Here is an 18,689-nt window from a genome sequence, read left to right as displayed (position 1 = left end):
ATGGTAACACATTTGTGGGCTGAATCATCTCTGTAACAGGACTGACGCTGTGTCGTATCATTTCTCACCGCTCTGTATTAACACTGAAGCTAAAACACATATAATTTGGAGTCCGGTGCTTTCAGAAATTCCTTGATGATGCAGTATTAGAAACACGTAAGAGCATTAACAGAGCTCATCTATGTCACCCATCATGTGCAGTGCATATTTAAACTCCAGGGGGCGCTGAGGGTGCTTTAATCTCACCTCTGGTCTGATAGCTGCCTCTGCAGCACGTTTCTGATGAGGCCTCCGGGTCGAGCGCTCTTCTGCGGTGAGTTTTTGGGGCTGCCGTCCGAGTCGCCACTCTCTTCGTCGCCCATGGCCTTCACGTAACTGCTGCTCCTCATCCGCCGACACGGGATCTCGTCGTCCTTCCCTCCGGGGTACCCGCCCCACTCGTCCTGAGGGACCTACACACACACACACACACACACTGGGTCAGCCAATCACAGTTCAGCAAAAACTTCACGAAACTTTCCATGTATTTTATTTTAATGTCTAAGTTACTGATCACAAAATAATAAAATAAGTGCAGCTGTCAACCTATTCATCCATCCATCTATTCATCTATTCATCTATTCATCCGTCCATCTATTCATCTATCCATCCATCCATCATCTATTCATCTATCTATCCATCCATCCTCTATTCATCTATCCATCATCTATTCATCCATCCATCCATCATCTATTCATCTATCCATCCATCCATCTATTCATCTATCCATCCATCCATCATCTATTCATCTATCCATCCATCCATCTATTCATCTATCCATCCATCTATTCATCTATCCATCATCTATTCATCTATCCATCCATCCATCATCTATCCATCCATCCATCCATTCATCTATCCATCCATCTATTCATCCATCCATCTATTCATCCACCCATCATCTATTCATCTATCCATCCATCCATCATCTATTCATCTATCCATCCATCCATCCATCCATCATCTATTCATCTATCCATCCATCCATCATCTATTCATCTATCCATCCTTCCATCATCTATTCATCTATCCATCCATCCATCTATTTATCCGTCCATCTATTCATCTATCCATCATCTATTCATCTATCCATCCATCCATTATCTATTCATCTATCCATCCATCCATCTATTTATCCGTCCATCTATTCATCTATCCATCATCTATTCATCTATCCATCCATCCATTATCTATTCATCTATCCATCCATCCATCTATTCATCCGTCCATGCATCCATCATCTATTCATCTATCCATCCATCCATCTATTCATCTATCCATCCATCTATTCATCCATCCATCTATTCATCCACCCATCATCTATTCATCTATCCATCCATCCATCATCTATTCATCTATCCATCCATCCATCATCTATTCATCTATCTATCCATCCATCCTCTATTCATCTATCCATCATCTATTCATCTATCCATCCATCCATCTATTCATCTATCCATCCATCCATCATCTATTCATCTATCCATCCATCCATCATCTATTCATCTATCTATCCATCCATCCTCTATTCATCTATCCATCATCTATTCATCTATCCATCCATCCATCTATTCATCTATCCATCATCTATTCATCTATCCATCCATCCATCTATTCATCTATCCATCATCTATTCATCTATCCATCCATCCATCTATTCATCTATCCATCATCTATTCATCTATCCATCCATCCATCTATTCATCTATCCATCATCTATTCATCTATCCATCCATCCATCATCTATTCATCTATCCATCCATCCATCCATTCATCTATCCATCCATCTATTCATCCATCCATCTATTCATCCACCCATCATCTATTCATCTATCCATCCATCCATCATCTATCTATCCATTCATCCATCCATCCATCCATCATCTATTCATCTATCCATCCATCCATCCATCCATCATCTATTCATCTATCCATCCATCCATCTATTTATCCGTCCATCTATTCATCTATCCATCATCTATTCATCTATCCATCCATCCATTATCTATTCATCTATCCATCCATCCATCTATTCATCCGTCCATGCATCCATCATCTTTTCATCTATCCATCCATCCATCTATTCATCTATCCATCCATCTATTCATCCACCCATCATCTATTCATCTATCCATCCATCCATCATCTATTCATCTATCCATCCATCCATCATCTATTCATCTATCTATCCATCCATCCTCTATTCATCTATCCATCATCTATTCATCTATCCATCCATCCATCTATTCATCTATCCATCCATCTATTCATCCATCCATCTATTCATCCACCCATCATCTATTCATCTATCCATCCATCCATCATCTATTCATCTATCCATCCATCCATCATCTATTCATCTATCTATCCATCCATCCTCTATTCATCTATCCATCATCTATTCATCTATCCATCCATCCATCTATTCATCTATCCATCCATCCATTATCTATTCATCTATCCATCCATTCATCTATTCATCTATCCATCCATCCATCATCTATTGATCTATCCATCCATCCATCTATTCATCTATCCATCCATCTATTCATCCATCCATCTATTCATCCACCCATCATCTATTCATCTATCCATCCATCCATCATCTATTCAATCTATCCACCCATCCATCTATTCATCCGTCCATCTATTCATCCGTCCATCTATTCATCTATCCATCATCTATACAAAAACCGATTCATCCATGTATTTATCACTGTAGTACAAACAGACAACTGTCTAAAAATATATCCATCTATTTATTCATCCATCCCTCTATACATTCATCTGTCCATCTACACATCCATCCGTCCATCTATGCATCCATCTATACATCCATCCATTTATCCATACATCCATCTATTCACACTCATCCATGTATTTATCACTGTTGTTCAAACGTCCACCTATGTACGTCTGTGGGAATTTGTGCCGATTTAGTCAAAAGTTCACTCCAGAGCTGTTGAGTGGGGCTGAGCTCAGGACTCTGTGCAGGACGCTGGAGCTTTTCTTCACGTCTTTATAGAGTTCGCTCATGCCGGAAGAGGAAAGGACCTTCCCTAAACTGTTGCCGCGAAGTTGGAAGCATGTGATTTCCTTTATAGATGTTAGCAACCGTTGTGGCTGAAACACACCCCAATACTTCTGTCCGTATAGTGTATAAATTCCTCTCACCAGCACAGTGTTCTAGTGGAGAATGTAACGTCATCCGTCTGTGAGCTGCAGCTGAGGTGTAATTCAGATATTCAGCAAAACAACGGACACATTTGCTTTCATCTCAAGGAAACAACTTTTCATTGGAATTCTGTAAATGTCAGCGTGGTCCATCCATCTACTGCCGCCCATCACGGCTGAAGGTTTGGGGTTAATTAGATCTTAGAGGGCGTCGGTATTTTTAGAAGTGTAATTATGAGCGAGAGCCCGAGGGCAGGACCGAGCCGGGCGGAGGAGCAGGTGGGTTCACGTTTACTCATTTACTCATTCTGATTAACGATCATGTTTAACATGTACACTATGTGGTCAAAAGTATTTGGATGCCTGACCTGGCAACACATCAAAACATAAAATTCATGAAAACAAAACACAAAATATACTTAATTAATAAAAACGGGAGCAATCTGGTCCCACTATGGTTTACAAGGTGCAACGTAAAGCCTCCACAAGGAGGCGTATGTATACTAGTTCATTTAGTATCGTTTTTGGGCTTGCGACCCCTGGTATGAATATATGTGTATGTGTTTATGTTTATGTATGTATATGTATGTGTGTGTATTTATATATGTGTCTGTGTATATGTGTATGTGTGTGTGTATGTATGTGTGTATTAGTGTGTATATGTATGTGTGTATTAGTGTGTATATGTATGTGTGTGTGTGTATGTATATATATATATACAGTGTATCACAAAAGTGAGTACACCCCTCACATTTCTGCAGATATTTAAGTATATCTTTTCATGGGACAACACTGACAAAATGACACTTTGACACAATGAAAAGTAGTCTGTGTGCAGCTTATATAACAGTGTAAATTTATTCTTCCCTCAAAATAACTCAATATACAGCCATTAATGTCTAAACCACCGGCAACAAAAGTGAGTACACCCCTTAGTGAAAGTTCCTGAAGTGTCAATATTTTGTGTGGCCACCATTATTTCCCAGAACTGCCTTAACTCTCCTGGGCATGGAGTTTACCAGAGCTTCACAGGTTGCCACTGGAATGCTTTTCCACTCCTCCATGACGAAATCACGGAGCTGGCGGATATTCGAGACTTTGCGCTCCTCCACCTTCCGCTTGAGGATGCCCCAAAGATGTTCTATTGGGTTTAGGTCTGGAGACATGCTTGGCCAGTCCATCACCTTTACCCTTAGCCTCTTCAATAAAGCAGTGGTCGTCTTAGAGGTGTGTTTGGGGTCATTATCATGCTGGAACACTGCCCTGTGACCCAGTTTCCGGAGGGAGGGGATCATGCTCTGCTTCAGTATTTCACAGTACATATTGGAGTTCATGTGTCTCTCAATGAAATGTAACTCCCCAACACCTGCTGCACTCATGCAGCCCCAGACCATGGCATTCCCACCACCATGCTTGACTGTAGGCATGACACACTTATCTTTGTACTCCTCACCTGATTGCCGCCACACATGCTTGAGACCATCTGAACCAAACAAATTAATCTTGGTCTCATCAGACCATAGGACATGGTTCCAGTAATCCATGTCCTTTGTTGACATGTCTTCAGCAAACTGTTTGCGGGCTTTCTTGTGTAGAGACTTCAGAAGAGGCTTCCTTCTGGGGTGACAGCCATGCAGACCAATTTGATGTAGTGTGCGGCGTATGGTCTGAGCACTGACAGGCTGACCCCCCACCTTTTCAATCTCTGCAGCAATGCTGACAGCACTCCTGCGCCTATCTTTCAAAGACAGCAGTTGGATGTGACGCTGAGCACGTGCACTCAGCTTCTTTGGACGACCAACGCGAGGTCTGTTCTAAGTGGACCCTGCTCTTTTAAAACGCTGGATGATCTTGGCCACTGTGCTGCAGCTCAGTTTCAGGGTGTTGGCAATCTTCTTGTAGCCTTGGCCATCTTCATGTAGCGCAACAATTCGTCTTTTAAGATCCTCAGAGAGTTCTTTGCCATGAGGTGCCATGTTGGAACTTTCAGTGACCAGTATGAGAGAGTGTGAAGCTCTCACTACTAAATTGAACACACCTGCTCCCTATGCACACCTGAGACCTAGTAACACTTACAAATCACATGACATTTTGGAGGGAAAATGACAAGCAGTGCTCAATTTGGACATTTAGGGGTGTAGTGTCTTAGGGGTGTACTCACTTTTGTTGCCGGTGGTTTAGACATTAATGGCTGTACATTGAGTTATTTTGAGGGAAGAATAAATTTACACTGTTATATAAGCTGCACACAGACTACTTTTCATTGTGTCAAAGTGTCATTTTGTCAGTGTTGTCCCATGAAAAGATATACTTAAATATCTGCAGAAATGTGAGGGGTGTACTCACTTTTGTGATACACTGTATGTGTGTATTAGTGTGTTTTTATGTGTGTGTGTTTTAGTGTGTATATGTGTATGTGTGTATATGTATATGTATGTGTGTGTATATTAGTGTGTGTATGTGTGTATATGCATATATGTGTGTGTGTGTGTGTGTGCATATGTGTGTGTATATGTGTGTGTGTATATGTGTATGTATGTGTGTGTATTTTAGTGTGTATGTGTGTATATATGTGTGTATAATAGTGTGTATATGTATGTGCATGTATATGTATATGTATGTGTGTGTATATTAGTGTGTATGTGTGTGTATATGCATATGTATGTGTGTGTATTTATATGTGTGTCTGTGTATATGTATATGTATGTGTGTGTATTTGTGTATATGTATATGTATGTGTGTGTATATGTCAGTGGCGATTTCTCTAAGACTGCAAGGGAAGCTCAGCTTCCCCTAAAATGTCAAAAATTAAATGGTCAAATATGTCCAGTTGTGTTAACATTTCATTGACTACAAATGCGTTAGAACACGTTCATCTCGAAGACGAGTTCGGTCAGAATCAGCTACTCATCACAAATCGACTGACTCCAACTTCTCATACATTCCCGGAGCGTCAATGCATTTGCCCACAGAAGCTGAGCGTCTATTCACTTCAACGGGGCTGCATGGAACGTTTTTTTTCATTGCTTCGAAACTCGCCGGTCATTGGATAAATGCCACGAATTTGTCCCGCCCCCGGACGCTGAGCGTCTCTGGGGGTGAATGGAGCTGTGGGCGGGTCTGGACGCTGAGCTTCTGCAAGATGATTGGAGGATCAGTCGCAAGGCTGAATCCCGTTTTGATTGACAGCTATTTTGAGATCTACACCATCACTTAATCACTGGGAGCTTCAGTCCCATCGTGGATTTTGCGAGTGAAGTCGAAAGACAAACTGCAACCCATTTCAGGACATTTTCTTGAAAAGGAACGGAGGGCAGAATTTATGTATAAATAAATTGACAAATTTTATGATGTAAGCCGACAATGAGCTTCCCCTCTTTGAAAGACCAGCAGCCGCCACTGGTATACCGTATGTGTGTGCATATGTGTGTGTGTATATGTGTATGTATGTGTGTGTGTATGTGTGTATATGTATGTGTGTGTATATTAGTGTGTACATGTGTGTTTTATATGTGTATGTGTGTGTATTAATGTGCATATGTATGTGTGTATGTGTGTGTATATGTATGTGTGTGTGTATTAGTGTGTACATATGTGTGTGTGTATGTGTTTTTATATGTGTATGTGTGTGTATTAGTGTGTGCATATGTATGTGTGTTGTGTGTGTATATTAGTGTGTATGTGTGTGTATTAGTGTGTATATGTGTGTGTTTGTGTGTATGTGTGTGCATATGTGTGTGTTTGTGTGTATGTAGTAGTGTGTATATGTATGGTGGGGGGGGTTGGTGGTGTTCTGGATCCACTGTGATCTTGACCAGGAAAGAAATGAATGACTGAGTAGCAGCTAGGCAAGTAGAGGGTTCGAATCCTACATACAGACATGATTGGCTGTGTCTGAGGGGGGGTGGGGATGACCGAGGCCCAGTGATGGATTGGTGTCCTGTCCGGGGGGGGGGTTGGCACTGCAGCGGACCCACTGCGTCCTTGACCGTGAATAAGAGGTGAAAAATCGTGATCTTGAGTGAGTGATAAGAATCTGGCGCTGACCGTTGGACCATGTGGTCACCGGCTTCACAACAGGGGGCGCCAGATTACAGGATATAACCGAGTCCCACAGTGGGACGCCACACCAGCTGGTTCTCCCTTTATTTCTCTTCCTGTTGCTGATCAGCCCGTCAACACGCTCGTTAGCCGGAGCGTTAAAGCGGCCGACAGCGACCTGTTAGCAAGACTAGCTCAGAGAGTCCGGCGCTCACTCCCCGCCGCTCTTCAGGGAGCAGGAGGGTAAATAAACGATCAAGAAAACATGACGGGACGCGGCGGAGTGCGGCGGAGCGCCGGAGATTAAAAATCACATTTAATATCTTCGTTTTCACTAATCACTCGTGCTGTATGTAATATGTGTGTGTGTATATATGTGTTTGTGTGTGTTTATGTGTATATTAGTGTGTATATGTCTGTGTGTTTATATTAGTGTGTGTATATACGTGTGTGTGTATATATGTGTTTGTGTGTGTTTATGTGTAAGTAGGTGTGTGTATATATATATTAGTGTATACTGTATATGTATATTATTGTGTATGTGTATATTAGTGTGTATATGTCTGTGTGTTTATGTTAGTGTGTGTATATACGTGTGTGTGTATATACTGTATGTGTTTGTGTGTGTTTATGTGTAAGTAGGTGTGTGTATATATATATTAGTGTATACTGTATATGTATATTATTGTGTATGTGTATATTAGTGTGTATATGTCTGTGTGTTTATGTTAGTGTGTGTATATACGTGTGTGTGTATATATGTGTTTGTGTGTGTTTATGTGTAAGTAGGTGTGTGTATATATATATTAGTGTATACTGTATATGTATATTATTGTGTATGTGTATATTAGTGTGTATATGTCTGTGTGTTTATATTAGTGTGTGTATATACGTGTGTGTGTATATATGTGTTTGTGTGTGTTTATGTGTAAGTAGGTGTGTGTATATATATATTAGTGTATACTGTATATGTATATTATTGTGTATGTGTATATTAGTGTGTATATGTCTGTGTGTTTATGTTAGTGTGTGTATATACGTGTGTGTGTATATATGTGTTTGTGTGTGTTTATGTGTGTAGGTGTATATTAGTGTGTATATGTGTATGTATATTAGTGTGTATATGTCTGTGTGTTTATGTTAGTGTGTGTGTATATACGTGTGTGTGTATGTGTGTATGTGTATATTAGTGTGTATATGTCTGTGTGTTTATGTTAGTGTGTATGTATATCCCAAGAGCTGCTATCAGCCAGAGGCCCTGTGATGGACTGGTGGCTGTGCGTGGGCGTGTTACCGCATTGCACTCAGTGCTTCCAGGGATGCTGGACCCACCGCAACCCTGACCACGAACATGAAACAAACCTTCTGTTTCTTTAAACTGAGCTTTTCTTCATGTCTTTATAGAGCTCGTTAATGCTGGAACAGGACAGGACCTTCCCTAAACTGTTACTGCAAAGTATTTATATATACTTATATTTACTGAGTCACTCATTCATTTATTCACTCACTTATTCACTCACTCACTCATTTACTCACTCATTTACTCACCCACTCACTCACCCACTCAATCACTCACTCACCCACTCACTCATTTACTCACTCACTCACCCACTCACTCACTCATTTACTCACTCACTCACTCATTCACTCTCTCATTTACTCACTCACTCACCTACTCACTCACTTACTCATTCACTCACTCATTTACTCACTCACCTACTCGCTCACTCACTCATTTACTCACTCACACACACACGTTCACTCATTTACTCACTGATTCACTCTCACTCACCCATTCACACACTCATTTACTCACTCACTCATTTACTCACTCATTTATTCACTCACCTACTCACTCACACACTCAGTCATTCACACACTCACTCATTCACTCATTCACTCATTTACTCCCTTACTCACTCACTTACTCCATTCTCTCACTCACTCGGTCACTCATTCACTTACTTACTTACTCAATCATTTACTCACTCACTCACTCAGTCACACACTCACTGATTCACTCACTCAATCACTCACTCATTCACACACTTACCTACTCATTCACTCACTCAATTATTCACTCACTCACTTACTCACATAATCACTCACTTAGTCACACATTCACGTACACCATCGGGGTCTCCAGCAGAGGAATCAGCTATAAATTGGAAGAAAATGCAGAAATGAACTAGTTAAATAAATAAGGGGGCGTCCAGATACTTTTGGTGGTGCATGTAACACTTCACGTCTTTTTCTGTTTCATTACTAACCGAGTCACCCGTGTCCCCTCTGAGCTAGAGAGAGAAAATCTATACCGATACGGCAAATCTTTTTAACATCGATTCAGCTCAGAAACAAACGATCCGTCTCCTTCACTCCACTGACCTTTCTGATGAACACACCCCAAAAATAGCTCCCTTATTAACCCCCCCCCCCCCCCCCCCACACACACACACAACACCCCCGCCCCACAACAGCCAGCGTTTGGTGAAGCGGCCGCGACCTTTCGCTCGATTTGTTTCACAACATAGGGACATAAATCCCCCCGGGCGGGGCGCGTCCCCCGGGTCCGCGTTCACAACTGCTGCCACAAACAGCAGCCGGATGGATGAGTGTTCTATTTTCGGGCGGCGTGTGAAGGAGGCTGTCACGCCCCAAAATACACGGGCGGACCGGGTCACGGCGACGCGTCCCGACAGTTCATCGGAACGATAACGAGCTGATCCAGGTAATCAAATGAGTGAACAGAAGGTCCTGGGTTCGATTCCCAGGTGGAGCAATTAGGATCCTTTCTGTGTGGTTTGCACGTTCTCCCCCTGTCTGTGTGAGGTTTCCTCCAGGTGCTCCGGTTTCCTCCCACAGACCAAGGATGTGCAGTCAGATTAATTGTGTGTGTCTTCTTTGTGATAGACTGGCGACCTATCTGGGGTGTTTCCTGCATTTAGCCTAGTGTTTCAGACCCACTGTGACCCTGACCAGGATAAAGTGTTGGTAAACGGACTATGAATGAATGAATGAATGTTGCTGTGACGTAACACACGTTAATTATTCAGTTCCAGATGGAACGTTGAGCTGAGGATTTTGAAACTGTAAACATTACAGCAATGTAAACAAACAAGCTGCTCCAGTTTAAACTCAGAGAGCCGCACCGCGTACAGAGAGTAGCACTAGTCCCTGCGTTCCTCCTGTCTACACCGCAAACAGACAGCCGAGGTCATTCGTGTCGCCTTCGGAAACAAACCCACTGCAGGTGTCGTGTTTCCCACCAGTTTCCCAACTGGGAGCGTTGGTGGAAGAAATGTTGATAGGGCCTCACAGGTCCCCACAGGTCCTCACAGGTCATCACAAGTCATCACAGGTCCTCACAGGTCCTTGCAGGTCCTCTCAGGTCCGTGAACTAATCATTTGTGATGCCTTCGGAAACAAACCCACTTCATTCAGGTGTCGTGTTTTCCACCAGTTTCCCAACTGGGAGCGTTGGTGGAAGAAATGTTGAGAACAACTGGCCCACAGGTCCTCACAGGTCCTCGCAGGTCCTCACAGGTCCGTGCAGGTCCTTGCAAGTCCGCTAACTAATCATTCGTGTCACCATTGGAAACAAACCCACTTCATTTAGGTGTCATGGTTCCCACCAGTTTCCCAACTGGGAGCGTTGGTGGGAGAAATGTCTGGCCCACAGGTCCTCACAGGTCCTTGCAGGTCTGTAAAATAATCAGCCTTTGGAAACAAACCCAATTTATTCAGGTGTCGTGTTTTCCACCAGTTTCACAACTGGGAGCGTTGGTGGAAGAAATGTTGAGAACGTCTGGCCCACGGGTCCTCACAGGTCCTCACAGGTCCTCACAGGTCTGTGAACTAATCATTCGTGTCGCCTTCGGAAACAAACCCACTTCATTTAGGTGTCGTGCTTCCCACCAGTTTTCCAATTGGGAGTGTGGGTGGAAAATATGTTGAGAACGTCTGGCCCACAGGTCCTCACAGGTCCTCACAGGTCCGTGAACTAATCATTCGTGTCGCCTTCTGTAACATTTCTAACCGCCGTTCATCTCCGCTCAGACAAAACAGATCTGACCTCAGCGCCGCCCGTCCCGGCTGCACCACGCACCCCACTAATTAACAGCTCCCCTCGAGTGGCCCTCATCCATCCTGCGGCTGCACTTAAGATTGATGGAGCGGATCTACTCCCCCACCTCTGCCCGCGCCGGACACTAAATAACCGCGGGTCATGAGCTGGCGAGTTTTCCTCCGACTCAGCAGTTCAACCGAAGGTCCCGGGGACGGAGCTCACGCCTGCCAGCGGCCGACGTTACGGCGTTAATCTCCCGCTCCTCTGGCTCTGGTTTGTACCGATCCCGCCAATAATCGCCCCCCAGACAGAGGGCATCCTTCTGCCATGCCACCCAAGTCTTTCTCCTCGAGGACCGTGTCCGGCCGATCAAAAATAATCAATCATCTGTGAGAAGCCGTGAGAATCGTGGTCTGGATGTTAACGGTGTGATTGTTAAGTTCATAACGTCGAGGTTATTCCAACCATCACCTAGCTTAGCTTTGAGCTGCACATAAAAAACACTTGATAAAGTTCAGCTTCTCGTCCTCGCAACATCGCAGAAAATGCTGAATCACGACTTTCATTTTTTACTGCGTTTGGTTCCTCAAGAGCGGCCGAGATAAAAGCTTCAAATTATGCTCAGAACATCCATGGGATTTTTATATCTGTATTTTTTAAGTATATTTTTAGAATTACAATGAATATTATTATTATTAATGTTTTGTTATTATTATTATTATTTTATTGTTATAATAATAATTATTATTATTATTACTATCATTATTATTATTATTATTATTATTATTGTATTGTTATTATTATTATTATTAATTTATTGTTATTATTATTATTATTAGTTTTTTGTTATTATTATTATTATTACTATTATTATAATTATCATTATTATTATTATTAATTACTATTAAATTATTACTATTATTATTATTGTCATTATTATCATTATTATTATTATTATCATTTGTATTTTATTATTATTATTATTTTTATTATTTTTAATTTTTTTATTGTTATTATTATTTTTGTTGTTGTTATTATTATTATTATTATTCATTATTATTATTATTGTTGTTATTATTATTTTATTGTTATTTTATTATTATTATTATTACTATTATTATAATTATCATTATTATTATTACTATTACTATTATTATTATTATTACTAATAATATTATTATCATTATAAACATTATTCTTTTCTTATTCTTATTTTATTATTATTATTACTATTTTTATTATTATTATCATTATAACTGTTATTATTATTATTTTTATTTAATTGTATTGTTAATATTATTTTTTTGTTATTATTATTATACATTTTATTGTTATTATTATTATTATTGTTATTATTGTTATTATTATTATTATTTTATTGTTATTATTATTATTATTATTATCATTATTATATTATTATTTCATTATTATTATTTTATTGTTATTATTATTATTGTTATTATTATTACTATTACTATTATTATTATTAGAATTATAATTATTTTATTTTTATTATTATTATTTAAGTGATAGTAATAGCCTATGTCTGGCCAAAAGTATGTTGACATCCATTTTAATAATTAGATTCCAGAAGAATGGAGTCTGTTAAAGTCACAAATTGTGACTTTAAGTAAGGGGGGGTATACTAATGCCAATAGTTTGGGATTAGAGTGTCTATATACTTTTGGAATACAGTAATACACACTAAAGGTTTAAACAACAACAACAAACATGGCTGAATCCTGGTTTCTCCTCACTTGTGGTTATTAGGGCTGTATATAAGGTCATGATGAGCCTAGCACCCCGGTGACACCCTGGTAGCTTCCTACCAGCCACAACGCCAGGCCTCCAACCGTCCGTCTCGAGCGCCGGCTGAATAATGACACGTCAACAGTGATGCATTAGCGCATTTTAGCACAATCGATGCTAATCAACATTACTCTCTGTTAGCAATATTGCTAAACATTAACAAAGCTCCTCAGGGTCTCCAGCCCTCGAGTTCTGCTGATGCTAATAAATCGTTCCATCCAAATTCAGCCCCGAAGTTCCAGTCTGAAGAAAAACGTGTAAAACTTTAATCCTTCATATAAACAGCAGAACAGCAGGACCGACAAGAACCTGCTTTAATATTTGATGGTCCAGCTTGGTGTCCAGCATCCAAAACTCTTGGAAAACCATCAAACCAGACCAGTCTGACCAGCTTAACCAGCCACCCAGCAGAGGTTGGTAACCAACTAAAACTTCAACCAACCTTGTCTGAAAAGATGATGGTCCAAAGGAGAAGAATTTACACCTACAGATGTTCTTTGCTTCTCCAGTGGTCAATGCAGCCACAAAACAGCATTTCAACAGCTTCAACCTGGAGTCTTTCCTGTTCCAGGGTTCTTTATTTACAACCCCAAATCAGAAAAAGTTGGGACAGCATGGAAAATGCAGATAAAATTTCATTTATTAATAAACATCCATTCCTGCATTTCAGGCCTGCAACACATTCCAAAAAAAGTTGGGACGGAGGCAATTTAGGGCGAGTAATGAGGTGAAAAAAATAAATAATGATGTGATCTGAACAGGTGATTGTGATCATGGTTTGGTACAAAAGCAGCATCCAGGAAAGGCTGAGAGTCTCTGATGAGTGAAGATGATCAGAGGATACAGTTTGTCCACAAATGTGTGAGAAAATGATTGAAATGTTTAAAAACAATGAAGGGATTCTACAGTGCAGAATATCATTAAACCATTCAAGGAATCAGGAGGAATTTCAGTGCATAAAGGTCGAGGGTGCAAGCTTAATCTGAACGCTCGTGATCTTCCATGGGAGTGTGTCAGTACCAGGGTCTGTCATGGTATGGGGTGTGTCAGTACCAGGGTCTGTCATGGTATGGGGGTGTGTCAGTACCAGGGTCTGTCATGGTATGGGGTGTGTCAGTACCAGGGTGTATCATGGTATGGGGGGGTGTCAGTACCAGGGTGTGTCATGGTATGGGGGTGTGTCAGTACCAGGGTCTGTCATGGTATGGGGTGTGTCAGTACCAGGGTCTGTCATGGTATGGGGGAGTGTCAGTACCAGGGTCTGTCATGGTATGGGGGAGTGTCAGTACCAGGGTCTGTCATGGTATGGGGCGTGTCAGTACCAGGGTCTGTCATGGTATGGGGGAGTGTCAGTACCAGGGTCTGTCATGGTATGGGGGAGTGTCAGTACCAGGGTCTGTCATGGTATGGGGGAGTGTCAGTACCAGGGTCTGTCATGGTATGGGGGAGTGTCAGTACCAGGGTCTGTCATGGTATGGGGGAGTGTCAGTACCAGGGTCTGTCATGGTATGGGGGTGTGTCAGTACCAGGGTCTGTCATGGTATGGGGGTGTGTCAGTACCAGGGTCTGTCATGGTATGGGGGAGTGTCAGTACCAGGGTCTGTCATGGTATGGGGGAGTGTCAGTACCAGGGTCTGTCATGGTATGGGGGAGTGTCAGTACCAGGGTCTGTCATGGTATGGGGGAGTGTCAGTACCAGGGTCTGTCATGGTATGGGGGAGTGTCAGTACCAGGGTCTGTCATGGTATGGGGGAGTGTCAGTACCAGGGTCTGTCATGGTATGGGGTGTGTCAGTACCAGGGTCTGTCATGGTAAGGGGTGTGTCAGTACCAGGGTCTGTCATGGTATGGGGTGTGTCAGTACCAGGGTCTGTCATGGTATGGGGGAGTGTCAGTACCAGGGTCTGTCATGGTATGGGGGAGTGTCAGTACCAGGGTCTGTCATGGTATGGGGGTGTGTCAGTACCAGGGTCTGTCATGGTATGGGGTGTGTCAGTACCAGGGTCTGTCATGGTATGGGGGTGTGTCAGTACCAGGGTGTGTCATGGTATGGGGTGTGTCAGTACCAGGGTGTGTCATGGTATGGGGGTGTGTCAGTACCAGGGTCTGTCATGGTATGGGGTGTGTCAGTACCAGGGTCTGTCATGGTATGGGGGTGTGTCAGTACCAGGGTCTGTCATGGTATGGGGTGTGTCAGTACCAGGGTCTGTCATGGTATGGGGGTGTGTCAGTACCAGGGTGTGTCATGGTATGGGGTGTGTCAGTACCAGGGTGTGTCATGGTATGGGGGCGTGTCAGTACCAGGGTGTGTCATGGTATGGGGGTGTGTCAGTACCAGGGTCTGTCATGGTATGGGGTGTGTCAGTACCAGGGTCTGTCATGGTATGGGGGTGTGTCAGTACCAGGGTCTGTCATGGTATGGGGTGTGTCAGTACCAGGGTCTGTCATGGTATGGGGGTGTGTCAGTACCAGGGTGTGTCATGGTATGGGGTGTGTCAGTACCAGGGTGTGTCATGGTATGGGGGTGTGTCAGTACCAGGGTCTGTCATGGTATGGGGTGTGTCAGTACCAGGGTCTGTCATGGTATGGGGGTGTGTCAGTACCAGGGTGTATCATGGTATGGGGTGTGTCAGTACCAGGGTCTGTCATGGTATGGGGTGTGTCAGTACCAGGGTCTGTCATGGTATGGGGGCGTGTCAGTACCAGGGTCTGTCATGGTATGGGGGGTGTCAGTACCAGGGTGTGTCATGGTATGGGGTGTGTCAGTACTAGGGTCTGTCATGGTATGAGGGCGTGTCAGTACCAGGGTCTGTCATGGTATGGGGGCGTGTCAGTACCAGGGTCTGTCATGGTATGGGGTGTGTCAGTACCAGGGTCTGTCATGGTATGGGGGCGTGTCAGTACCAGGGTGTGTCATGGTATGGGGTGTGTCAGTACCAGGGTCTGTCATGGTATGGGGGCGTGTCAGTACCAGGGTCTTTCATGGTATGGGAGTGTGTCAGTACCAGGGTCTGTCATGGTATGGGGTGTGTCAGTACCAGGGTCTGTCATGGTATGGGGGTGTGTCAGTACCAGGGTCTGTCATGGTATGGGGTGTGTCAGTACCAGGGTGTATCATGGTATGGGGGGGTGTCAGTACCAGGGTGTGTCATGGTATGGGGGTGTGTCAGTACCAGGGTCTGTCATGGTATGGGGTGTGTCAGTACCAGGGTCTGTCATGGTATGGGGGAGTGTCAGTACCAGGGTCTGTCATGGTATGGGGGAGTGTCAGTACCAGGGTCTGTCATGGTATGGGGCGTGTCAGTACCAGGGTCTGTCATGGTATGGGGGAGTGTCAGTACCAGGGTCTGTCATGGTATGGGGGAGTGTCAGTACCAGGGTCTGTCATGGTATGGGGGAGTGTCAGTACCAGGGTCTGTCATGGTAAGGGGTGTGTCAGTACCAGGGTCTGTCATGGTATGGGGTGTGTCAGTACCAGGGTCTGTCATGGTATGGGGGAGTGTCAGTACCAGGGTCTGTCATGGTATGGGGGAGTGTCAGTACCAGGGTCTGTCATGGTATGGGGGTGTGTCAGTACCAGGGTCTGTCATGGTATGGGGGAGTGTCAGTACCAGGGTCTGTCATGGTATGGGGGAGTGTCAGTACCAGGGTCTGTCATGGTATGGGGGTGTGTCAGTACCAGGGTCTGTCATGGTATGGGGGTGTGTCAGTACCAGGGTCTGTCATGGTATGGGGGTGTGTCAGTGCCAGGGTCTGTCATGGTATGGGGGTGTGTCAGTACCAGGGTCTGTCATGGTATGGGGGTGTGTCAGTACCAGGGTCTGTCATGGTATGGGGGTGTGTCAGTACCAGGGTCTGTCATGGTATGGAGGAGTGTCAGTACCCTTGGTAAAGGTCATTTACACTCTGTGATGCAGCATTAATGTAGGAAAGTACACTGAGATTTTAGAGCAACATGTGCTGCCTTCAAGACGTCGTTGTTGTTGTATTAAGGTCTCAAATCAAAGTAAACAGGACAAACATCCACTCAACTAACCACAACGTCCTTCAAAAGGTTCCTTTGAAGGTCCATCCATGAAAAACCCCACAACAGAAAAAATCCCTTGATAAGAGGCCATGAAACATGCTGCAGGACTTACCTGGAGAAAATGACATGGCCTCATGGGGGACTTCAGATCTTGAGGCATCATGGGCTTCTCCAGGTTGAGCGAAGACTTGCGATAAGCCTCCTTGGCCTGGCTAACAGTCAGCGTGGACCAAGAGCTCCGTTTCATGAACTTGCCCTCAGGAGCCATGGCCATGCCCTCGCAAGCGGAGCACTTGACGTCGTTGTTGCTCTTGGAGGTCTTGAGCGAAAGATCTCCGAAGTGGCTCGGGACCGATTCCGGGTAGCAGTGGCTTATGTGGTCGATGTGGTGGCGACTCATGACGCTGGGAGTCCGGTAAGTGCTGTCGCTGTCTAGGTTGTCATCGGAGCTCCACCATCCGGCGATCCCTGAGCGGTGTTTGGAGTCGGCCTTGCGCTCCTTGCTCTTGCTTCTCTTGCTGTGTTTGTGGTGGCCGTGATGGTGTCCGTGATGATGGTGCCCGCTCTCCGAGCGCGAGTCTCCCTTGGTTCCGTTCATCTTGGACGAACCTTCCAGAGAATGCGACTTGGTGAAGAGCTTCTGCACCGAATGCACCAGGTGGCGTATCCGGCCCGGACTCTCGTTCCGCTGCTCGCTGGTGGTGGTGGCCGTGGACGTCCGCTGGTACTGCAGCGTGTGGAAACCATCTCGATGGATGGGCAGCTGCTTCTCGAACTGATCCAGGAGGTTGGCGGGGATTCGGTTCATCTTTCCCGAACCGGAAACGCTTCCCGAGCCGGATCCTCCGCCCCCCATGCCTCCGCCCATGCAGACGCCGACGCCGCCGGGGTGTCCGGTGGTCCCGTCTTCCCGAGAACTCTCGTGATGTGAGCTGTAGTGCATCCTGGGAAAAGTGCTGCTGGAGACGTGGTCGGAGGCCATGGAGACGGGCATCACCATGCACTCCGAGTGGATGGAGCTTCGTGGGGAGCAGCGGTGGTGGTCCAGGGGGCAACTCTCCGTTGGGCTGAGAAGGTAGGACGGCGAGCGGGACTCCGGAGCGCCATGCTGCAGGTGGTCGAGGGAGTGGTCGCAGTCCGCCAGGCCGTACGAGTGTCCGGTCGTGATGTTTAGCTGGGGACGGCCGCCCGATAGTCCTTTCATATTCCTGGGAGGGGAGGGGCAGCTGTCTTCATCGACGTACTGGACGGGGGACCATGAATACAGCTGGTCTGTGGAAGACAAGAAGCGACAAAGACGGAGTGTCAGCATCGTCCCGGACTTTATTATTTATATTTGCTAACCGCCGCACAGCTAATTAGATCCATCAGGCGTCCGGGGGCATTCTGGAATCGAATACCTGCAGAGTTTAATCGTCCTGCTTCAGTCAGATTAAAGCACAAGGTGGGATTTTATAAGAGAAGCCTTCGCAAAGTGGGCTCCGGGGAAACATGATGATACGCTAGATAATTCCGTTTGCTAGTGTTAGGGGCA

General features: G+C 44.3%; 1 protein-coding gene across 1 annotated transcript in view; it reads right to left on the bottom strand.

Annotated features, from left to right (window-relative positions):
• dlgap2a (discs, large (Drosophila) homolog-associated protein 2a) overlaps nucleotides 1-18,420 on the bottom strand; it is a 95,691-nt gene extending 77,271 nt beyond the window's left edge. The window contains exons 1-2 of the mRNA XM_063006749.1: nucleotides 17,268-18,420; nucleotides 247-452 (exon numbers count right to left, since the gene is read on the bottom strand). Of these exons, the coding sequence (XP_062862819.1) occupies nucleotides 247-452; nucleotides 17,268-18,359 (1,298 nt within the window). The 5' untranslated portion in view covers nucleotides 18,360-18,420. The remainder of the gene's footprint in view (nucleotides 1-246; nucleotides 453-17,267) is intronic.
• Nucleotides 18,421-18,689: the final 269 nt, after the last annotated feature.

This window comes from Trichomycterus rosablanca, chromosome 13 (assembly GCF_030014385.1).
Source record: "Trichomycterus rosablanca isolate fTriRos1 chromosome 13, fTriRos1.hap1, whole genome shotgun sequence".
NCBI classification, from domain to species: Eukaryota; Metazoa; Chordata; class Actinopteri; order Siluriformes; family Trichomycteridae; genus Trichomycterus; species Trichomycterus rosablanca.
The sequence above is the reverse complement of the archived record's forward strand: the minus strand, read 5'-3'. Positions and strand labels throughout refer to the sequence as shown.